The following is a 19537-nucleotide window of genomic DNA, read 5'->3' as shown; positions in this document are numbered from 1 at the left end:
ATATAACATTAAGTAATGTACCTCAGCCACTGTTTCCTCTGCCTGAAAACGGGTCTATTAATAATATTAGTGTCATAAGGATGAGGTGAAGATCAAATGAGACAGTGCGTGGCACTTGATGAACATTGGCAACTGCTTTTTATTTTCGTATTATCTTTCTTGTTGTCCTTATCATCACAATTACTAAAAAGAGGATTGGAGTCATGGCTTTTCTCCTGAACCCCAGAAATTCAGACCCAAAGAAGCACTCTATTTAGTCACAAGGAAGATGCCTGGGTGTGAGGGACGGTGGGCAGGCTTGGAGGTCCAGGATGGATGGCGGGGAAGGAGAGAGGAAGGGTCCAGAGGCGGCAGCCTAAGCAAATTCAGTTCTCATGGTGTTCTTGAAGGTGGAGGATGCTCCTGGTTTCATATATATGTTTAAGCACTTCGTTTTCACACGTTCTAACTTGTGAGCTTTATTTTTAGGTGAGAAAAAAAAGTAACCATAGATGTAGCACCTCCCCCTCCCACACAGCCAAGATCCTTTCCAGTTAGCTTGTTTTTAGAGCTGTACTGGTAGAGGTTGAGAAAGCTAACACCAGATTTTCTTGCCCTATTTTGGGAAAAGAAAAACATGCTCACTGGCACAGTGGAGTATGGAGGCTCTTTCTGGAGGGAAATGAAATCTGACAACAGCTAAACACTAACCTCTGCTCACCCCACCCTGTATTGTGGCCACAAAGCCGAGGGCATGCATGGGTCAGGGGGCTGGGGAGAACCCCAGAGCTGCAGCTTGGGGCCTTCTTCTGGGGGGAAACAGGCTCCTGTTCCCCAGCACGTGATGCTAACTGTGATAATATTTATAACACTGGGAGCAGTTGAGAAGGTAGTATTTTATGAGTCCAGGGGACCTACATTCTCCAGAGACATAAGTAATATCTGTATCTGGGTTGCTGAGGGAAATTGTAGCAAAATGTAATGTTAGTTCAATCTCAAGCTAATTTTAGAAAGAACCCAACAGGATTTATAAGAGATAATTGAAGGAGAAAGAGGCACAACCAGATACACAGCCATTATTGCATCAAACTACATGCCAGAGCATGTGTGATGTTTGCTAATAGATGACTACTTTGTTAGTGCTAATATGACTAAAAATATCAGTGCATTTACTCATTACTCTTTTAAACTCTAAGGAGGAGATTAGGCCACCAACCTTACAAAAAAACATAGACTTTTATCCATCCCAGTCAAACAGAACTGTCTGTCTGAAGTTATTGCTTGTTGATTCAATGCAGTGTTTTCCAAAATGTGATTCGTCAGTTCCTGGCACACCCATAAATGTGTTCATTTTAATTATTAAATGCGTTTATTTCAGGTGTGTTATTTAAAATGTAACTAGCTTATTAAACTGATGATTTCATGAATATTGGATTCCTGATTACGAGGCTGAGTAAAGAAAAAAGTAAGTCGATTTAAGTTCACCCATAGAAACAAATGTTAAGTTGAAAAATGCTACCCGGTAAACAGGTGGGGTGAAATCACAAATGTGGTTCAACAGTGAGAATCATTTTGGTTCATAGCATCCACATCAAGAGACCTCTTCCTATGCAGGTTCTCAGACAGCAAGCCCTCAGGCACCTCCCAACCTGTACCCAGGTCCTCCACACTCTCAGTAGGGATGTGAATGGATCAGCACAAACTCACTCCCACTAAAGGTGTTTGTTTCTATTAGGTCACCATCACATTGATAGATGAAAGGCCAAATGTTTCATTTCAATACACAAGGCTATGTTCCTTAAAAATAGAGGTATGATGATTCTTCATCAAAAAGGAAAATACTCAGGACAAAAAAAGGGAAACTATGATAAAACTAAGGGTATATTACAAGGGAGGCCAAAACTATCCTGCTGTACAATTGGATGGCTTCTTTTTAATATTTGAACTCCCACACAAGCTCTAAAGCAAATCACAGTTTATGGAGATTTGAGATCCTGTATATCTTCAGTAAGAGAAATTTTGCATAATTACTAAAAAGTGCAAATCTTGCACCTGGGATAAAATCCTACCACTGCCACTCTTTAGCCATGTGACTTGGGGCACGTTACTTACATACTCTGAGACTCTGTTTCTGCCCTTTAAAATACAGGGATAAGTAAAGTGTTGATTAGAGAGCTGTTATAAGGATTAAATGAAAGAAAGCACACGATGTGCTTTGCACAGCAACTGACCTTTAGTCAGTGCTCAATAAATGGTAGCAGCTGTTGTTATTATAATTTCATTGACATTATTTTTTTTATTTTATTGCAGTAAAATTATTTTACAATTTTGTGTTAGTCTCTGCTGTCCAATGAAGTAAATCAGCTATAAGTATACATATATCCCACCCCAGCCAGGTCATCACAGAGCTCCAAGCTGAGCTCCCTGTGTTATAAGGCAGCTTCCCACTAGCTGTCTGTTTTACACATGGGGTGTATATATGTCAGTGCTTCTCTCCCAGTTTGTCCCACCCTCCCATGCCCTCCCTGCGTCCACAAGTCCATTCTGTACATTTGTGTCTCTATTCCTGACCTGCTACTAGGCTCATCAGTACTATTTTTCTAGATTCCACATATATACATTAGTATATGGTGTTTCTTTTTCTTTTTGTGACTTACTTAACTCTGTATGACAGCTCTAAGTTCATCCACATCTCTACAAATGATCTAATTTCTTTCCCTTTTATGACTGAATACTATTCCACTGTACATGTATACCAAATCTTCTTTATCCACTCATCTGTCATCAAACATTTAGGTTGCTTCCATGTCCTGGCTATTGTAAATAGTGCTGCAGTGAATGTTGGGGTATACATGTCCTTTTAAATTATGATTTTCTCAGGGTATACACCCAGTAGTGGGATTGCTGGGTCATACGGTAGTTCTGATTGAGTTTTTTAAGGAACCTCCATAGTGCCTATCTCAATTTACATTCCCACCCAACAGTGCAGGAAGGTTCCCTTCTCTCCACACCCTCTCTAAAGATCCGAGGGGTTTTGTGGGAAAAGATTCACAGTCTGTCCTAGATACAATGCATCAGCCCAGGAGTTTGGTTAAAATTTCAAATATATCGAATTATTTAGTTGTGATAGGACTGGTTTCTTAACCACTGTTGTAAAATGAGAAATGAAAGCCCTTGCAGCCTGGCACAATTTAGCCTGACTGCATGAGCAGGTAACTTTAATGTGGATGGAGCATCTACATGTTACAGGGGATGGAACCCTGATTAGGGCCTTGGGAGACCTGAGGTCTAGTTCTGCCTTTGGCCGCTGAACATCCCTGGCCTCATCTGCGTGGGTCCAGTGATAGCTGCCTGTCTGCCAGAGTCCTGATGAGGATCCTCCGTGTGTGCTCAGTGCTGACCTGTTCCTCTAGATAAAGCGACGATTCTTAGTCCCCGCTGAGGCACCCCTCCCCGTGGTCCCCTCCTTGACTCGTCTGTGCCAGATATCGTGGACATCAAGCCAGCCAACATGGAGGAGCTCACGGAGGTGATCACGGCGGCTGAGTTCCACCCCCACCACTGCAACACCTTCGTGTACAGCAGCAGCAAAGGGACAATCCGGCTGTGTGACATGCGGGCGTCGGCGCTGTGTGACCGGCACACCAAGTGTGAGTAGCCAGCCGCCCCGGGGCTGATGGAGTGGGTGCGCCACTGGCCCCTGACATGCAGAAGGAGAAGCGGGAGGGCCTGGGGGGGTTGCTGTCCTTCCCCACCTCAGACACACCAGGAGTAAGAAAACTACACATGTGTTGTCCTGACTCGGGAGTCAGCTCCAAGTCTGGTGTTTGAGTAAAGAGAAAACCTCATGTCGAGTCCCACCAACACTGGCTTTGGGCCATGGAATACAGAGGTGAATCAGACATGAGTCCTGTCATCGTCATGGTGATTTGGTCTGAATTATGTTTTAAGATCCCTCTTGCGGCTCTGGGGAAAATGAACCTGAGGACGAGAAGCAGGGTTGAGAAGACCAGTTAGGAGAGGGTTGTGATATCAGGCAGGAGACTTGGGTGGCCTGGACAAGGGTAGGGTGTAGAAGTGGAGAGGAATGGGTGGGTTCTGGACGGATCTTGGCAGTAGAATGAGCTGGACTTGCTGGACAGTGGGGGAGCCTGCGAATACACAGGAATTGAGAATCGCACCTGGGGACGGTGACTAAGTTCATGCTTTAGTGTGTATTTGGAAGTTGTTGAGAGTAGAGCTTAACAGTTCTCATTGTAAAGAAATTGCAACTCTGCATGGTGATGGATGCTAACTGAATGTAAATATTTGCACTGCTCTTGCCTGGCAAATCCCATGGACGGAGGAGTCTGGTAGGCTGCAGTCCATGGGGTCGCGAAGAGTCGGACACAACTGAGCGACTTCCCTTTCACTTTTCTCTTTCATCCATTGGAGAAGGAAATGGCAACCCACTCCAGTGTTCTTGCCTGGAGAATCCCAGGGACGGGGGATCGTGGTGGGCTGCCATCTATGGGGTCACACAGAGTCAGACACAACTGAAGTGACTTAGCAGCAACAGCATACATATATCAAGTCATTAAGTTACATGAAACTAATATACTGTTATATGTCAATTATATCTCAATTAAAAAAAAAAAAGTAGCAGCTGAGGGGCAGGGATTATTAGCTTCATGGAGAGGGTGAGGCTTTGAGAAGCAGCACCCTAGAAGGTGCAGTGGTTCTAGTGGGCACTCAGGAGGGCTTCAGAGAGGGGGGTGGGGTCGAGCCCCCACAGGCCTAGGGGTCACGCTGGAGTTTTCATGGTGTTGATGGTGCAGAGAGGCTCCAAACTCATGGAGGCTGAGTGGTTGGCGGCCAAAGGCTAAGACCGATGTAAGCAAGTGAAGCAAGAGCCAGGTGTAGTGGACAGGACGGACCTGGGGCTAGTGGAGAGGTTTTCTAGAAAACAAAACGCTTCCTGGAGTAAAGGTGCCTGGAGGGCAGCCGTCATCTGTACCCAGGGTCAGGCTAAACAACGTGCAGCTCCCAAGATCCTCAGGAGCCACAGGATCTGTGTGTCTGGCCAGCACCGTCTTCCGGGGCCACTCTGCCACTGCAGCTTGCCGTGAAGAACGGGGAAGGAAGCCCTCTCTCCCCCGCAGCCCCAGTTTTTCATTTTAATTCCTAGTGACGTAAGCGAAGTGATGATCATCTGTATGAGATGTGCCTGGGAGTGGGGTGACTATCTAGATCATTTTGATCGTGTCCATGTACTCCTTTGCTGTGAGGAATATTGCCCAGGGCAGCTGGTCTGACTAGTGTGGTGGGATGTAGATTGTGTGGATCCTGGAGTCATACAGACCCAGGTCAGAGCCAGGCTAATCTCTTATTAGCCATCTGACTTTGTCCAACTTTCCCTTACCTTTCCGAGCCTGTTTTCTCATATGAAAAATGGGTAAGATAATATCATCCACTTCATGGGTTTGTTGCAGGGCTTAGAAGAGATAATCATTAAGAATTGTTAACGAGATGTGTCATACTAAGTGTATTTTATGCTTCTGGAAGATTTTGATTCAGATGCTCCACACGTCCAGTACTCAATAGTTGTGTGTAGCTACTCTATTGGATGGTGCTGACTTAAGACTGACCTAAGACACTCCCTTCATTGCAGAAGGTTCTCTTGAAGACTACTGATCTGTAGTACTGGCTCCCTGAGGACATGGACTTGTTCTGTTTGGGTCACTGTTGTTTCCCCAGCACCTAAAATAGTACCTGGCTCGTGATAGAAGCTTTATCAATGTTTGTTAGTGTCTGTGCTGATATTGATCTTTGAGCCAGTAAGGGAGACTGATATGGCTGGTACATAAAGAATGACTTGGACAAGGAACAGGTGAAGTTCAAGAGGAATGCAAGAGCCTGATCATAATGGCCATGATAATGGACTTAAATTTTGTTTCAAACTCAGTGAACCGCCACTAAAGTCACCAGAGGACTAATCTGACTACAATTATTTTTTTGGAGAAGTTGCTTAAACTGAAGAAGAAGGATGGATGTTGGGTTCTGTCTGGGAGAACAAAGGGACACAAGGAAAGAGGTTAGGAATATCCTGTAAGGAACACAAGGATTTCTTAACAATGCATTGTTAAATTAAGGGCACAGGATTCTTTCTTTGGTGGAGGCAGCTGTCCTATGCATTGTAGAATGCTTTTTAGCATACCTGGTCTTTTCACACTAGATACAAGCAGCAAAGGCCAGTTGTGACAACTAAAAATGACTCCAGACATTGTGAAATATCCTGGTGTGAAAATTGCTTCTAGCTGAGAACCGCAGATCTAGACTAAAATTTATTGGCAGGTCTTCAACATGATCTTCTTGTATCTGTGATCTGTCCATTACTTAAAAACATTCTTAAGGGTACAATGGAAAGGTAAGACATCTCCCAACACTCAAGCAACGTCAAGTTTGGCTGATGGGGAAAGATGTACCCGGGACACCCAAATGAGTGGTGGAGACAATTAGGGGTGTGGACATTCGTAGGGGCGTGGGACACTGGAAGGAGACCTCAAAGTGGGGAGGCAGAGGCTGAGGAGTCATGTTGAAGCACAAGTAGGATTTGGTTAGGTAAGAAATAGAGAGAAGGGTGTTTTTGGCCATGCACACAAGGGCATGGCTTTCAGGGCAAAAACCTGAAGTTAGGAAGTGATGTAGCACCTTTAAAGAGTCTTAGCAAGAAGTGTTGGGCTTGGGTTAAAGAGGAATATGGAGAAAATGAGGTCAAATAGGTATGAAGGTTTATATCAAGTCAGTGGTTGAATATCAGAGTCAAAAGTTTATGCCTTCATTCATTCATTCATTCATTCATTCACTGAGTACCTGCTCTATACCCAGAGTCTGGCTCCTCTGATAGCTAGTCCTTCTTAAACTTCTGCACCAGGTACTCTCAGAGCCATGCCATGAACCTTGCTGCTGTGAAGGAAGGGCAGTGAAAAGCAATTCAGCCTCTCTGATGTGCTCCGGGTGGCCTGGCCTCTCAGCAAAAGCAAAACGCCACACACCTGGCAGAGGCCCAGCACCTGAGGGGACATGCTGACCACAGACGGTTTTCTTTGAAGTCTTATTTTTCCATCTTAAAATTTCACATGGGTTTTACATTTTATTCCCATAAAATGACTACTTTCCACTTAATTTAATATTTACATTTCTACCCATCCCCAAATTTCAAACAAAATTATCATTTGCAAAAGATGCAACATTTATCTATGGCTTCCTATACTACTTCGTGCACCCCCATATCCTCTTCCTCCTCCTCCCTGACCTCCAAGGATACATATGTGTGCCCCAGTTTGAGAAGCACAGTTCCTAGTATGTGAAGAGCAATTGGAGATCAGTTGGTTGGAGAACAGAGTCATAGAATTTATATTTTATGGAAGATTAACACAGTGGTGGTGGGAAGAAACAGGAGAATTAGAAGGTTGTGCTTTTGTCTCAATACAGTGGAAATTCATAACACAGATAAGGATGGTAGCTATGGAACTAGAAGAGAAAGAAAAGGGAAAAATAAACATTTTCTTTTAAAACAACTGTGGGGATGTAAAGCAATATTAGAGATTAGCATTCATCACACATGGATATTACTTATTCAATATCCTTCCCCTCTAGAGGAAGACATGAACTGAATCTATTGGGTTGACCAAATAATTCATTCAGACTTTTTCATAAGATGTTACAGAAAACCCCAAGTGAACTTTTTAGCTATCCCAATATTTTGCTCACATTGTATCACAAAGGACTGACATACAAACAGGTGCTCAGTAAATATTGAGTCCATAAATAAATTTACGCCTGAGGGTTGAAATAAATGACATGTGGCTTGTGGACTCTTAAGAAGCCATATGGAAAGAGAGTGAGGGGGTGAGGACCAGTCTGGGACATGGTCCCAACTGTGTGGGAGGTGACATGAGTCGTCTAACTGGGCTTGAAGGGCCACTGACCCAAAGTGGGTGGCAGAGACGGCACGAGAAACCAGGTGTGCTCACAGACCAGTGTGGCAGACACCAGCCTGGGCTCTGGAGTCAGACATATGCACACAAGGGCTGGATAGTGAGGAGGAAGATGCCTAGAAGGCTCAATGAACTGTGAACTCAAGATGGAAAAAGGATAAGGCCTTAGAAAGTTCCAGAATTAGAATGGCTTAGAGCAGAAGCGTCAGAATCAGAACTCAGCTCTGACACTCAGCACCTGCGTGACCCCCCAAATCAAGTTATTGAATCCCTCTGAATCTCAAGCTCCTCCTTTGAACATAGAGATAATAAAGATTGTCTCACAGGGCTGGTTATTCATGAGGAGTAACTGTCATTGTGTGTCGAAGAGCCAAGCCCTGAGTCAGACACATGGAAGTCAGCAAATGTCAGCAGCAGCAAATGTCAGGAGTAACCACAGTTACTCCTCCTGTGCGTGCATGCTAAGTCACTTCAGCTGTGTCCGACTCTTTGTGACCCCACGGACTGCAGCCCACCAGGCTCTTCTGTCCATGGGATTCTCCAGGCAAGAATACTGGAGTGGGTTGCCATGTCCTTCTCCAGGTACTCCTTCTGAGTGTCCCTGATTTGAGGCTGGCGGCTATAGGGAGGTCAAAACTCCAACCCTCCTTCCAGATATGTAAGCCCCGTTATTCATTTATTTAACTAGTTATTTGTTGACCACAAACTATATGTGAGGTACTGTACCTGACTCTGGGACACAGTGATGAGCAAAGCCGGGTCTGCTTTCTTCCTTCTTGGAGCTCAAGGTCAGTATTGGTGAGGGTCTGCAGAGAAACGGAGCCAGTAGGAAACATATATCTTTTATACATATATATGTATAATATATATACACATACACACACTGCATAATGTGTATATGCATGTATTACATGTGTGTATATAAATATGAAATAATTGTTAGAAGTATTTGGGTCATGCAGTTAGGGAGACCAACAGGTCCCAAGACCTGCAGTGTGCCTGCAGGAGACCCAGGAGAGCTGATGAAGTACTTTTAACGCAAAGGCCGGCAGGCTTGTGGTCCAAGAAGAGCCAATGTTCCAGTTCAACAGCAAAGGCAGGGAAAAATTGATGTCCATGCTGGAAGGAGTCAGGCAGCAGAATTTTCTCTTACTGGAGGGAGGGTCAGCTTTTTTTTCTATTCAGATCTTCAGCTGATGGAATAAGGCCCACACCCATTAGGAAGGACAATCTGCTTTACCCAGACTATTAATATAAATGTTAAATTCACTCAAAAACAACCCTCCAAAAACTGCAGGATTATGTCTGACCAAATATCTGGCCACCCCATTGCATAAGATGAACCATCATACTGTCTGAGGAGGGAAGATGCATTCATCAGAGAATCCCAGATAGATATGACAGCATGACTGCAATAAGTGGTATGAAAACAGAGGCTTGTGGTGCTGGGTGGGGATTATACAAGGACCTTATAACCCAAGGCAGTGACCTCTGAGCTTCTGCCTAAAGACAGAGAAGCTCCCTGAGGAAGATATTGGGGAGAATCCTTGAGCCCACACATCCAGGTGTCCCTGGAGGCTGCTCCTCCGTACAGTCTGGGTTGCACGCAGCCCTGGAGAAGCAGAACCCAGTGGACAGTCCCTAGGGAGGCCAGGAACCAGCCGGCCATTTGCAGACCCCTGCCACGTCCTTGCCTCCCCGCGCCCCATCCCGACACCAACAGCACTTGGAATTGCCAGCCGCCAGCCTCCTAATCTAATTAAGGAGCGAACGAAATTCATTTTCTTGACTCAGTCCAAAGTGCCGACCTTCCTCGGTGAGCATCTCCCTTTGTTTGGCTGCTGCAGTGGCGGCCCCAGCTCCCGCCAGCTGGGAAAACAAGTTCAATCTGACCTCGCGCCTGACATTTCATATTGATTTTCTTCATCCTCCTCCAACACCAGCCTTCCGCAGACCATGGTTCAGCCTGGGTGTGCAAACGGAATTGAGACAGTTCATCAGAGTTCAAAATGAAAAGCAACATTGGCTTTCGGAGATGAGCTCTGAGAAGGAGGGTATTTAATAACCGTCGGTGTTTAATCAAAATGCCGAGGAGATTCGTGCTATCAGAGCTGCATATATTAATTTCCATATGTCCCTCACTCTGCATACTCAGCAGGGGTTGGAAAGGATGATTCTCTTCCTCATCTCTCAATTTTTTTTTCCATCGCTCCTGGCAGTAGTGACAAGGGTTGTGTTTGCAGTTTGAGATTCTAATGCCTGAAACAATAGGGTGTTGATGGCAGCAGCAGTGGCTGAGCTGAATTTTGCTTTTCCCTTTTAATGTATGAGTATTGGGAGTTGGGGCTTCCCTGGTGGCTCAGTGGTAAAGAGTTCACCTTCTAATGTAGGAGACATAGGTTAGATTCCTGAGTCAGGAGGATCTCCTGAAGGAGAAAATGGCAACCCACTCCAGTATTGCTTAGAGAATCCCATGGACAGAGAAGCCTGGCAGGCTACAGTCCATGGGGTTGCAAAGAGTCAGACACTTAGCAACTAAACAACAACAATTAGGAGTTGAGTGAAAAAACTGGCGGGATGTGGTGAATGACAACCATGGAAAGGAGAGAGACATTAAATTTAATCTCCCTTCCAAGCCCCACGGGAATCTGGTCCCTGCCCACCTTTCCATCCTCAATCCCTTGTAGTCTGACCACAGTGGCCTGCTTTCTGCACCTTCAGCACAGCCAGCCCTTTCCTGCCTCAGGCCCTCTGCACAGCCTCTCCCCTGCCTGAAATGCCCTCCCACCATGCCCGCCCTTGTCTGGACTACTTTCATTTTTTAGGTCTTTGGGGAAATACCTCTCAAAGATGACTTCTCTGTTTCCCCATCTTCACTCTATTTCTACTACATCACCCTACTTTATTTCCTTACATATTTCTTTGTTCTCAGCTATAGACATTTTTCTTCCTCTGTCTCCCTGACTAGAATGTAGACTTGATAAAGGGATGTGTGCGTGCTATGTCACTTCAGTCCTGTCCGACTCCGTGCAACCCCATGGACTGTAGCCCACAGGCTCCTCTGTCCACAGGATCCTCCAAGCAAGAATACTGGAGTGGGTTGCCACACCCTACTGGAGTGGGTTGCCACACCCTCCTCCAAGGGATCTTCCCGACCAAGGGACCAAACTCGCGTCTCATTACATCTCTTGCATTGGCAGGCAGGTTCTTTACCGCTAGCACCACCTGGGAAGCCCCCATAAAGGCAGGAACTTTATTTCTTTGACCAACCACTGCATTACTAATACTTAGCATAATGCCCAGCTATAAGTGAGGCTTCACTGAGCAGCTGTGGTGGAAAGGCAGACTGGTGGGAAAAGGCAGTTGAAAGAAGGGGTTTTCAGTTATAAGAGTTGTTATAACAAAGTACCATGGGCTGGGCGACTTAAAAAACAAAATGTAATTGTCTCCCTGTTCTGGAGGCTAGAAGTCCTGGACCAAGACATCACCAGGATTGGCTTCCTCTGAAGACTGTGGAGAAAGGATCTCTTCCAGGGCTCTCCCCTTGGCTTGTTACTGACCATCCTCTCCCTGTGTCTTCATGTCATCTTCTCTCTGCATGTGTCTGGGTCCCAAACTGTCCTTCTTATAAGGAGACTAGTCATACTAGATTAGGGTCAACCCTCATGACCTCATTTTTTAAATTTAATTACAGCTTTAAAGATCCTACCTCCAAATATGGTTATATTCTGAAGCACTGAGGATTAGGACTTCAATGTAAGAATTTGGGGGAGGGGGTACACAATTTGGCCCCTAGTAGAAGACCTGAAAATAATCCAGAGCACAGTCCCTGGAGCTGACAGATCCAGGGGTGGGTCCCGGGCTTGTTGGCCACAGGCAGCCTGAGCAGGTTGCCAACGCTGACCCTAAAGGTGGTGAGGGTGGAAAGTGGGCAGGGAGCTGGGGCACTTGGTGCAGCCCCAACCATCATGAGCACACAGTGCCTGTGGCTCTTATTGAATGAGGTAGGGCCCAGAGGACAGGGCAATAAAACCTGTACGTGAAGCCACCACACCTCCCCACGTGTTTTATGGTGATGATGTCTGGGTACTTTCATGTGGTGTGGAAGCATAATTTCTCTCTGAATAAAGGGGACTTGAATTGATTTTCCTGGAGGAGGGCATGGCAACCCATTCCAGTATTCTGGCCTGGAGAATCCCATGGACAGAGCGGCCTGGTGCAGGCTACAGTCCATGGGTCTCAAAGAGTTGGACATGACTGAAGCGACTTAGCATGCATGCAGGCAGGAACTGATTTTAAAGGTGATGAGGTGTTAAGAAGTCTGTTTCCTACTCAAAAATCATGCATAAGCATCCTGAGTAAGCAGAGTTTGTTTTAACAGCATATAAGAAAAGCAGAAGCTTAGGTGTATGGGATTGCCAGATACACACCATTGAATATAAAGTGGATTTAAAAAAAATAAAGCAAGAACCTAAGGTATAGCACAGGGAACTGTATTTCATATCCTGTAATAATCTATAACAGAAAAGAATATGAAATATATATATATATATATATATAACTAAATCACTTTGCTCTACACCTGAAACTAACACAATATTGTAAATCAACTCTACTTCAATTTAAATAAGTCATTTTAAGAAAACTAGCAACTGGAATCCTCAAGTGGGAGTGGGAATTGAGAAAGGGGTTCCATGAAGGGCCATAGAGATGTGACTTGCCAACGACCTTTGGACACAGTTAAGGATGGAGCATGCGGGGAAATGCTTATGATAAATGTTAAAGCAGGATGCAGGGTTACAAACCCATCCTGAATTCAGCAGTGTGAAGATAAGGACAAGGGGGTGTTCATGAAAGGGATGATGTCAGGGCACTGAAATGCAGGCAGTTTTCCTATTTTCCAGATTCTCCCCAAGGTTGCAGTTTTACTTCTTTAATTGGAAGAAGTTTGGTGGCTAACCAGAGAGCCTGCTGGGTGCCTCAGCTCCAAGATGGACAAAAGGGATTCCCTCCACACACACCCTGGACAGCACCTGTTTTAGGTCCTTAGGATGGGCAAGGCAGTGTGGAACCTAGGATGAAGTCTCCTGTCTTAGTCCATTCAAGCAGCTGTAATTGAATACCACAGATTGGGTGGCTTAAACAAAGACATCTGTCATTTGGTTCTGGATGCTAAGAAGTCCAGGATAAGGCACCAACAGATTCAGTGTGGGGTGCAGACCTGCTTCTTGGTCCACAGATGGCCATCTTCTTGCTGGGTCCTTGCACAGCAGAAGGATGTGCGGGTACCTTGGAGTCTCTTTCTCATAAGGGCACTAATCACATTCGTGAGAACTCCACCCTCATGATGTAATCACCTCCCCAACCCCTCTTCAGATACCATCACACTGGGCGTTACATTTCAGTGTAAGAATTTCTTTTTTGGGGTGGTGCTGCGCCTGATCTTAGTTGTGGCATGAGAGATCTTCACTGCAGCATGTGGGCTCTTAGTTTTGGAATGTGGGGTCCAGTTCCCTGACCAGGGATTGCACCTGGGCCCCCTGTATCAGGAGTGCAGGGTCTTAGCCAGTGGACCACCAGGGAAGTCCCTCAGCATATGAATTTAAAGAGACACCGTCACTCATCCTATAGCATTGCCTAGAAGCACAGCCCAGATCATGTCAGCTTTGTTTCTTCCCTTCTGTCAAACTAAACTGAGAGTAAACTCACAGATAGGGCCAAATCAGGGGAGGAAAATCAAAGTGGTATTCACTGTCGGTCTACATCCATGACCTAAAACAGGTTACTTAACCTGTGTCTATATTTGCTCACCTATAACATATGACTAGTAGCAGCACTTACCTTATTATGGGGCTTATGAGGATTAAATGAGAAGACACCGTGAAGCCTTAGAACAATGCCTGGCCCATGAAAGAGCTCCATGTTAGTTATGGTTGCAAAGGTGATGCTGTCTTATTTCCCTTCCACATGTGTCAACTAAGAGCAGGAATGGGGTGGGAAGTAGCCATGGTCATTATGTAATCATGTCAGCAGCCTTAATCACAGCTAACTTCTGTGGTATTTACAATATTAAGAGAGTAAGCCAAGGTCCTGACAACCCTATGGGGGCCAGATGATTATTAGTCACATTTTATAGATGAGGAAACTAGCTAAGAGAGGAAATGATACTCTTATGGCCACCAGAGAACAATTGACAACTGGGGTTTGATCCAGACGCACACCTCTTAACCAGGACTCTAGAAATCACTTATTCAGCTAATATTTATTCAACACCTTCTCATGCCTGCCTTCAGGAAGCTTTCATTCTAGCAGAAGATATACAAGTACACAAACGAGTGAGGTATTAATAATTTCTGACATTGAAAAAAGCTTTAAGAAAATTAAAGGACTAAAGAGTTGCTGGTGCAATGCTATTTCCCTGGGGTGGTGAGGGAAAGTCTTGAAATTGAGACCTGAATTATCAAAAGGAGCCAAACAGAGAACACCAGAATAGGAAGACCCTGACACAGGAACAACCATGTGTGAATACCCAGAAGGGGAAAGACCTGAACTTGAAGACTGATGTGCTGGGGACCAGTGTGGAGGGTGAGGCTGAAAATGTACGCTGGACCAGAGCAGGGGGAGCCTCACAGGGAGACCAGAGTGCTGGATTTCATTCTAGGTGTGACCGAAGCGAATAGACAGCTCTAAGCAGGGAAGTGAATACTCAGTTTATGGTCTTAAAAGAATTCTGAAAAAAGATTGGCAAGCCTAGAAGCACTGAGCCCAGTTAGGAGGCTCACACCATGATCCAGAAAGAAATGATAGTTGCTGTGACAGGTGATATGGGTAGGGATGGGGTGATGCGTGGATACACACAGAATCTACTGAGGCGGTCAGGCTGAGAGGACTTGCTGAGAGGCTGAAAGTGGAGAGGTGACAGAAAGGGAGGATCCTGAGAAAACTTGGGTTTTGGTTGGAGCTGCCAAAGGTATAGTGGTAACATACCCTGATGAGACAGGAAGGAACAGGTTTGACGTGCAAAGACCAAGGGTTCTGTTTTGGATATGTCCAGATTGAGATGCCTGTGATACACCCAGTTAGAGAAGTCTGATAATAGTTGGATACCTGAGTATCTGGAAGTTAGGGAAGAGGTCTGGGCTGGAGGATAGAAATGTAGGAGTCATGAGTATCCCGTGGTCTTTAAAGCCATGTAGGAAAGAGGTGTAGATGCAGAGGAGCAGAGAGTCCAGGATGGAGGCCAAGCACTTACCAGTGGGGTCGGGGGAGAAGCAGGCAGCCTCTTATAAGAGACTGAGGATGAGCTGCTAGGGAGGTAAGAGAAAAACCAAAGAGCAGAGTTGGACGGAGGGAGTGGTAGGCATAGAAGCCAAGAGAAGAGAATGATTTATAAAGATGCTGGGATCAATTGCATCAGATGCTTCTGAGAGGTCAGGAAAGGTGAGAGCAGAGAAGTGAGTATACAATTTGGTCTCGTGGAAATCTCTGGACATTAACTAGTTAATTAAAGTCAAAGCAGCTAGCAGACTGCCTGGCACATAGAAGGTTCTCAGTGCACATCTGCTGGACGAAATCAACGGCTGTGTGAGCACCAGGCTCAGTGTCTGATGACACAGGACAGGTTCCTTGGTTGCATCTTAATTCTGTCTTCATTTGGCCAGACCTGCCCCACTCATTACCTGCCCTAGAGGTCCCATCCTGTTGTCAGGGAGTGGCTTGTGCTGGGGACTTGCAGGAGGGGAGGCTGGCCTCACAGGGTCTTGAAGGCCAGAGTGAGGAGCCAGGGCTCCTCTAAGCAGTGGTGATGGGCAATCCTACAGCATCTGTCCTCCTGTATTGGCTCTACTGGTCACTCTGCTTCCCAACGTCATTCTATCCTTGCCCAGGGCCCTTCCACACTGGCAAATAGGCAGCTCGAGACATGGCCGCAGAAATTCCCTCCATCAGATAAAATCAAGATGGGCTGGGTGTCTGGGGGTAGTCTGCAGCAACCCTGCCATGCACTTAAATCTGCCCATCACAGGCCTGGTGTGCACACAGTCTGACTTTTCCATGCTGTGGGCAAAAGGTAGAAGCACTTTAAGTACTTTACGTCATCATTGGAAAAACAACTTGGTTTTCAGTGTGAAAGGGGCAAAGTTGGATGCCTAACCTAACAATCTAAATCAGAAATTCCATTTTCCCCACCAAAGATGCGTCTAGTGGTAGGGGCTGAATATTAGCTTTGAGCCCTTCTGTAGTTCAATTAAGTCTCAGAGCAACCAAAGCAGATCGATTTTTAGTAACTCCAGATTACAGATGAAGCACAGAGAGGTAAAGAAACTTACCCCACAGCCTGGATGGGAGGGGGGTTTGGGAGAGAATGGATACATGTGTATGTATGGCTGAATCCCTTCGCTATTCACCTGAAACTATCAAAAAGTGTTCAAAAAAGAAAGAAAGAAACTTGCTCCAGATCACAGTGAAAGACCCAAGATTTGAGCCCACGTCTGTCTGCTTCCCAAATTCTTTTCCTGGGTATATTTGACAGCAGAAGAATGTGATCTTTTTCTAACATCCAGAAGGACAATTTCACAGAATTCCATTTTATACAGTTCCCATGGGTTGGATTCCTCAACACAGCAATTTCCGATGGCAGCATAACTCTGCCTTTACGCAGAACATGAAATCCACTGTCTCATTTATCACCTTCATCTACGAACTTAATTGCCAAGTCCTGGCTGTATAGGCCACTGGATCCCTTAATAAACCTATGGCTCATTCCCCTGATCTCTGATGGAATGTGTCCAAAGGCATCAGCCCTGGCTACAGCTGCAATGCATCATCAAACCTCTGAGGTTTGACACAGCTTCTGAAAGGGGTTCAGTATTGATTGGGGGCATAATTAACAGTGTCTATTTCAGGGGAGTTTGGTTAGGTTAAAACAACAAAACCCTTTATTAAAATGATTTTGCCTGATGACAGGATTACAAACACACATAGACACCCACCCACCCCCCTCCTGGAGAAAAGCCAGAGCCTTGCTCCAAGCTGCAGAATTCACTGAACCCCGCCCCCCAATCCACCATCTACCCCATTCAAGCTTAGCAGCAATTAGCAGCAGAGCAGGCAAGGCCCAGGCCTCGCAGTAAAAATAGAATCCCTCCCCTCTTCCTCATTTCCATTTTTGATTAATTTAACCAGTTCTGTCAATTAGTCATCCTGGAGACTCCAGTTGAGTGGATTTTCCTAAGAAAGGGAAAGCTTATTAATTTTGGAGGCAAGTGTCATTCATTAGCAGTTAACACTGTCCCAGGCCCTGCCCTCTCCCCCTCGAGGGGTCTTGGCTAGATAGGCAGAGGAGGCTGACACTGGCTCCAGCACGCGGCTGCAGCCCCAGAGACACACAGGACAGGAAAGCTTGGCCTCGAGGTTAGATGTGACTGTGGCTGCTCTGTGCTTGGCGTGTCTCAAGGGCACTTGCCTATCATCCTTGTTCGTGACAAGCCATCGGTGACAAAGCGGTCACAGACACTGGGTGAGCATTCTCAACGTGAGGTTTGAGAGAACCCCTGTCAAGGGACTACCTGGAGAAATTTTCCCCAGGGAGGGCCACTGGCCAGACAGAGCCTGGGGAGGGATCTGAGCAGAGCCGGATGGGTCTTGAAATAGCCCGTCTCTTCCTGCCAGTCGTTGTTCAGTCACTAAGTCGTATCTGACTCTTTTCGACCCCATGGACTGCAGCACGCCAACCATCTCATCCTCTGTCACCCCCTTCTCCTCCTGCCTTCAGTCTTTCCCAGCATAAGGGACCTTTCCAATGAGTCAGCCCTTCACATCAGTTGGCCAACGTATTGGAGCTTCAGCTTCAGTATCAGTCCTTCCAATGAATATTCAGGGTTGATTTCCTTTAGGATGGACTGGTGTGATCTCCTTGAAGTCCCAAGAGACTCTCAAGAGTCTTCTTGAGACTATCCCACCAGAGAGGATATCAAAGTTCACCTTTCCTCCTTGTATTTAGTTTCCTGTAGCTGCTGTACTATAGTTCTGTGTGTCAGAAGTCTGACACGGATCTCATTGGCTGAAATCCAGGTGCTGCGAGGGCTGTGTTCCCTTCTGAAGGTTCTAGGGGACAATGTTTCTTTGCCTTTTCCACCTTTTTGAGGCCATCTGCACTCCTTGGCTTATGGTCCCTTTCTCCATCTGAAAGCCAGCAACAGGGGAACACATCCTTCCTATGTCTTGTCACTCTGACTCTCCTCTCCCACCTCCCTCTTCCACTTACAAGGACCATTGCCATTACACTGGGCCCACACAGGTAATCCAGGCCAATCTCTTTATTTTAAGGTCAGCTGATGAGCAACTTTGATTCCATCTACAGTCTTAATTCCCCTTTACCAAGAAAGGGAACATATTCATGGGTTCTGGAGATTAGGACATGGACACATTTGAAGAGTCATTATTCTGCTACCATACTCTTCAAGGTCACCAAGTAGCCTAAGTGCCCTCCATCAGAGCATGTGATATGACAGGTTGAAATTACCTGTTTCCATTTCTGTCTGTCCCTCCATATTATAGTTCCTCCATAATGGCTAAGGCTTTTTATTTTTCCTTGAACACTTTACTTAGTGGAGCTACTAAGTAAATGCTTGCAGGACAACTAGAGTAGCACCCAGAGCTTCTCTTTACACAAATGAAGAGATTCACACCAAAGAGTGGCTGACCCCATCCGAGTTCACGCATTTCTAGTTTTGGGAATGCTTTGGAATTTGTAGACAATTAAAGGGAAGAGGGGTCTACAAAATGACTGTAATCAATAAATGATTGCCATTTATTTAATATCTATTAAATCTATTATCATTTATTTAATATCTATTGTTGCTACTGTGTGCCAGGGGCACTAAGTAAATATGGTCCCTCCTGCCCGCATGGCACTCTATCCAGGTACAGTAAGAGAGACAACAAACACAGAGGTGAGTAAGATAACACAAGATTTGGTGAAAGTGTTTCTGGAGAAACCGCAGCAGCAGATGCAGAGGCTGTGAATCTGTGCTGTGCTTGGCAGGTCAACGGGCGGAAGGAAAACCAATCTGGCTGCCAATAGTATCATGAGAAGGATCAGGATGAGGGGAAATGGAAGGAGGAGGCTGGTGGCTCAGATCATGGGAGCACTCTCCACTCAGGGCAATCACTTCCAACACCCCTGGGTCCTCATCCCTGTTGGATTCTATGCAAAAGGCTTGGTAGTTAGGCAACATAGCCCTGTAGGCAAAGGTAAAGAATTTGGCTTTTATTTTATTTAAGAAGGAAAATTTGGTAGGGTTTTGTTTTAAGGAATAACATGTAACATTATTCGTTCAGTTCAGTCGCTCAGTCATGTCTGACTCTTTGCAACCCCATGGACTGCAGCACGCCAGGCCTCCCTGTCCATCACCAACTCCCGGAGTTCACTCAGACTCACGTCCATCAAGTCAGTGATGCCATCCAGCCATCTCATCCTCTGTCGTCCCCTTCTCCTCCTGCCTTCAATCTTTTCCAGCATCGGGGTCTTTTCAAATGAGTCAGTTCTTCACATCAGGTGGCCAAAGTACTGGAATTTC

General features: G+C 45.7%; 1 protein-coding gene across 2 annotated transcripts in view; it reads left to right on the top strand.

The window, feature by feature from the left end:
• PPP2R2B (protein phosphatase 2, regulatory subunit B, beta) overlaps positions 1-19537 on the top strand; it is a 314879-nt gene that overhangs the window by 252812 nt on the left and 42530 nt on the right. For both annotated transcript variants that reach the window (XM_010850472.1, XM_010850473.1), the window contains exon 7: positions 3465-3629. In XM_010850472.1, coding sequence (XP_010848774.1) covers positions 3465-3629 — 165 coding nt within the window. The remainder of the gene's footprint in view (positions 1-3464; positions 3630-19537) is intronic.

The sequence above is a fragment of the Bison bison genome, unplaced genomic scaffold, assembly GCF_000754665.1.
Source record: "Bison bison bison isolate TAMUID 2011002044 unplaced genomic scaffold, Bison_UMD1.0 scf7180017864291, whole genome shotgun sequence".
NCBI classification, from domain to species: domain Eukaryota; kingdom Metazoa; phylum Chordata; class Mammalia; order Artiodactyla; family Bovidae; genus Bison; species Bison bison.
Note: the sequence above shows the minus strand (reverse complement) of the source record. Positions and strands in the feature narration are given on the sequence as shown.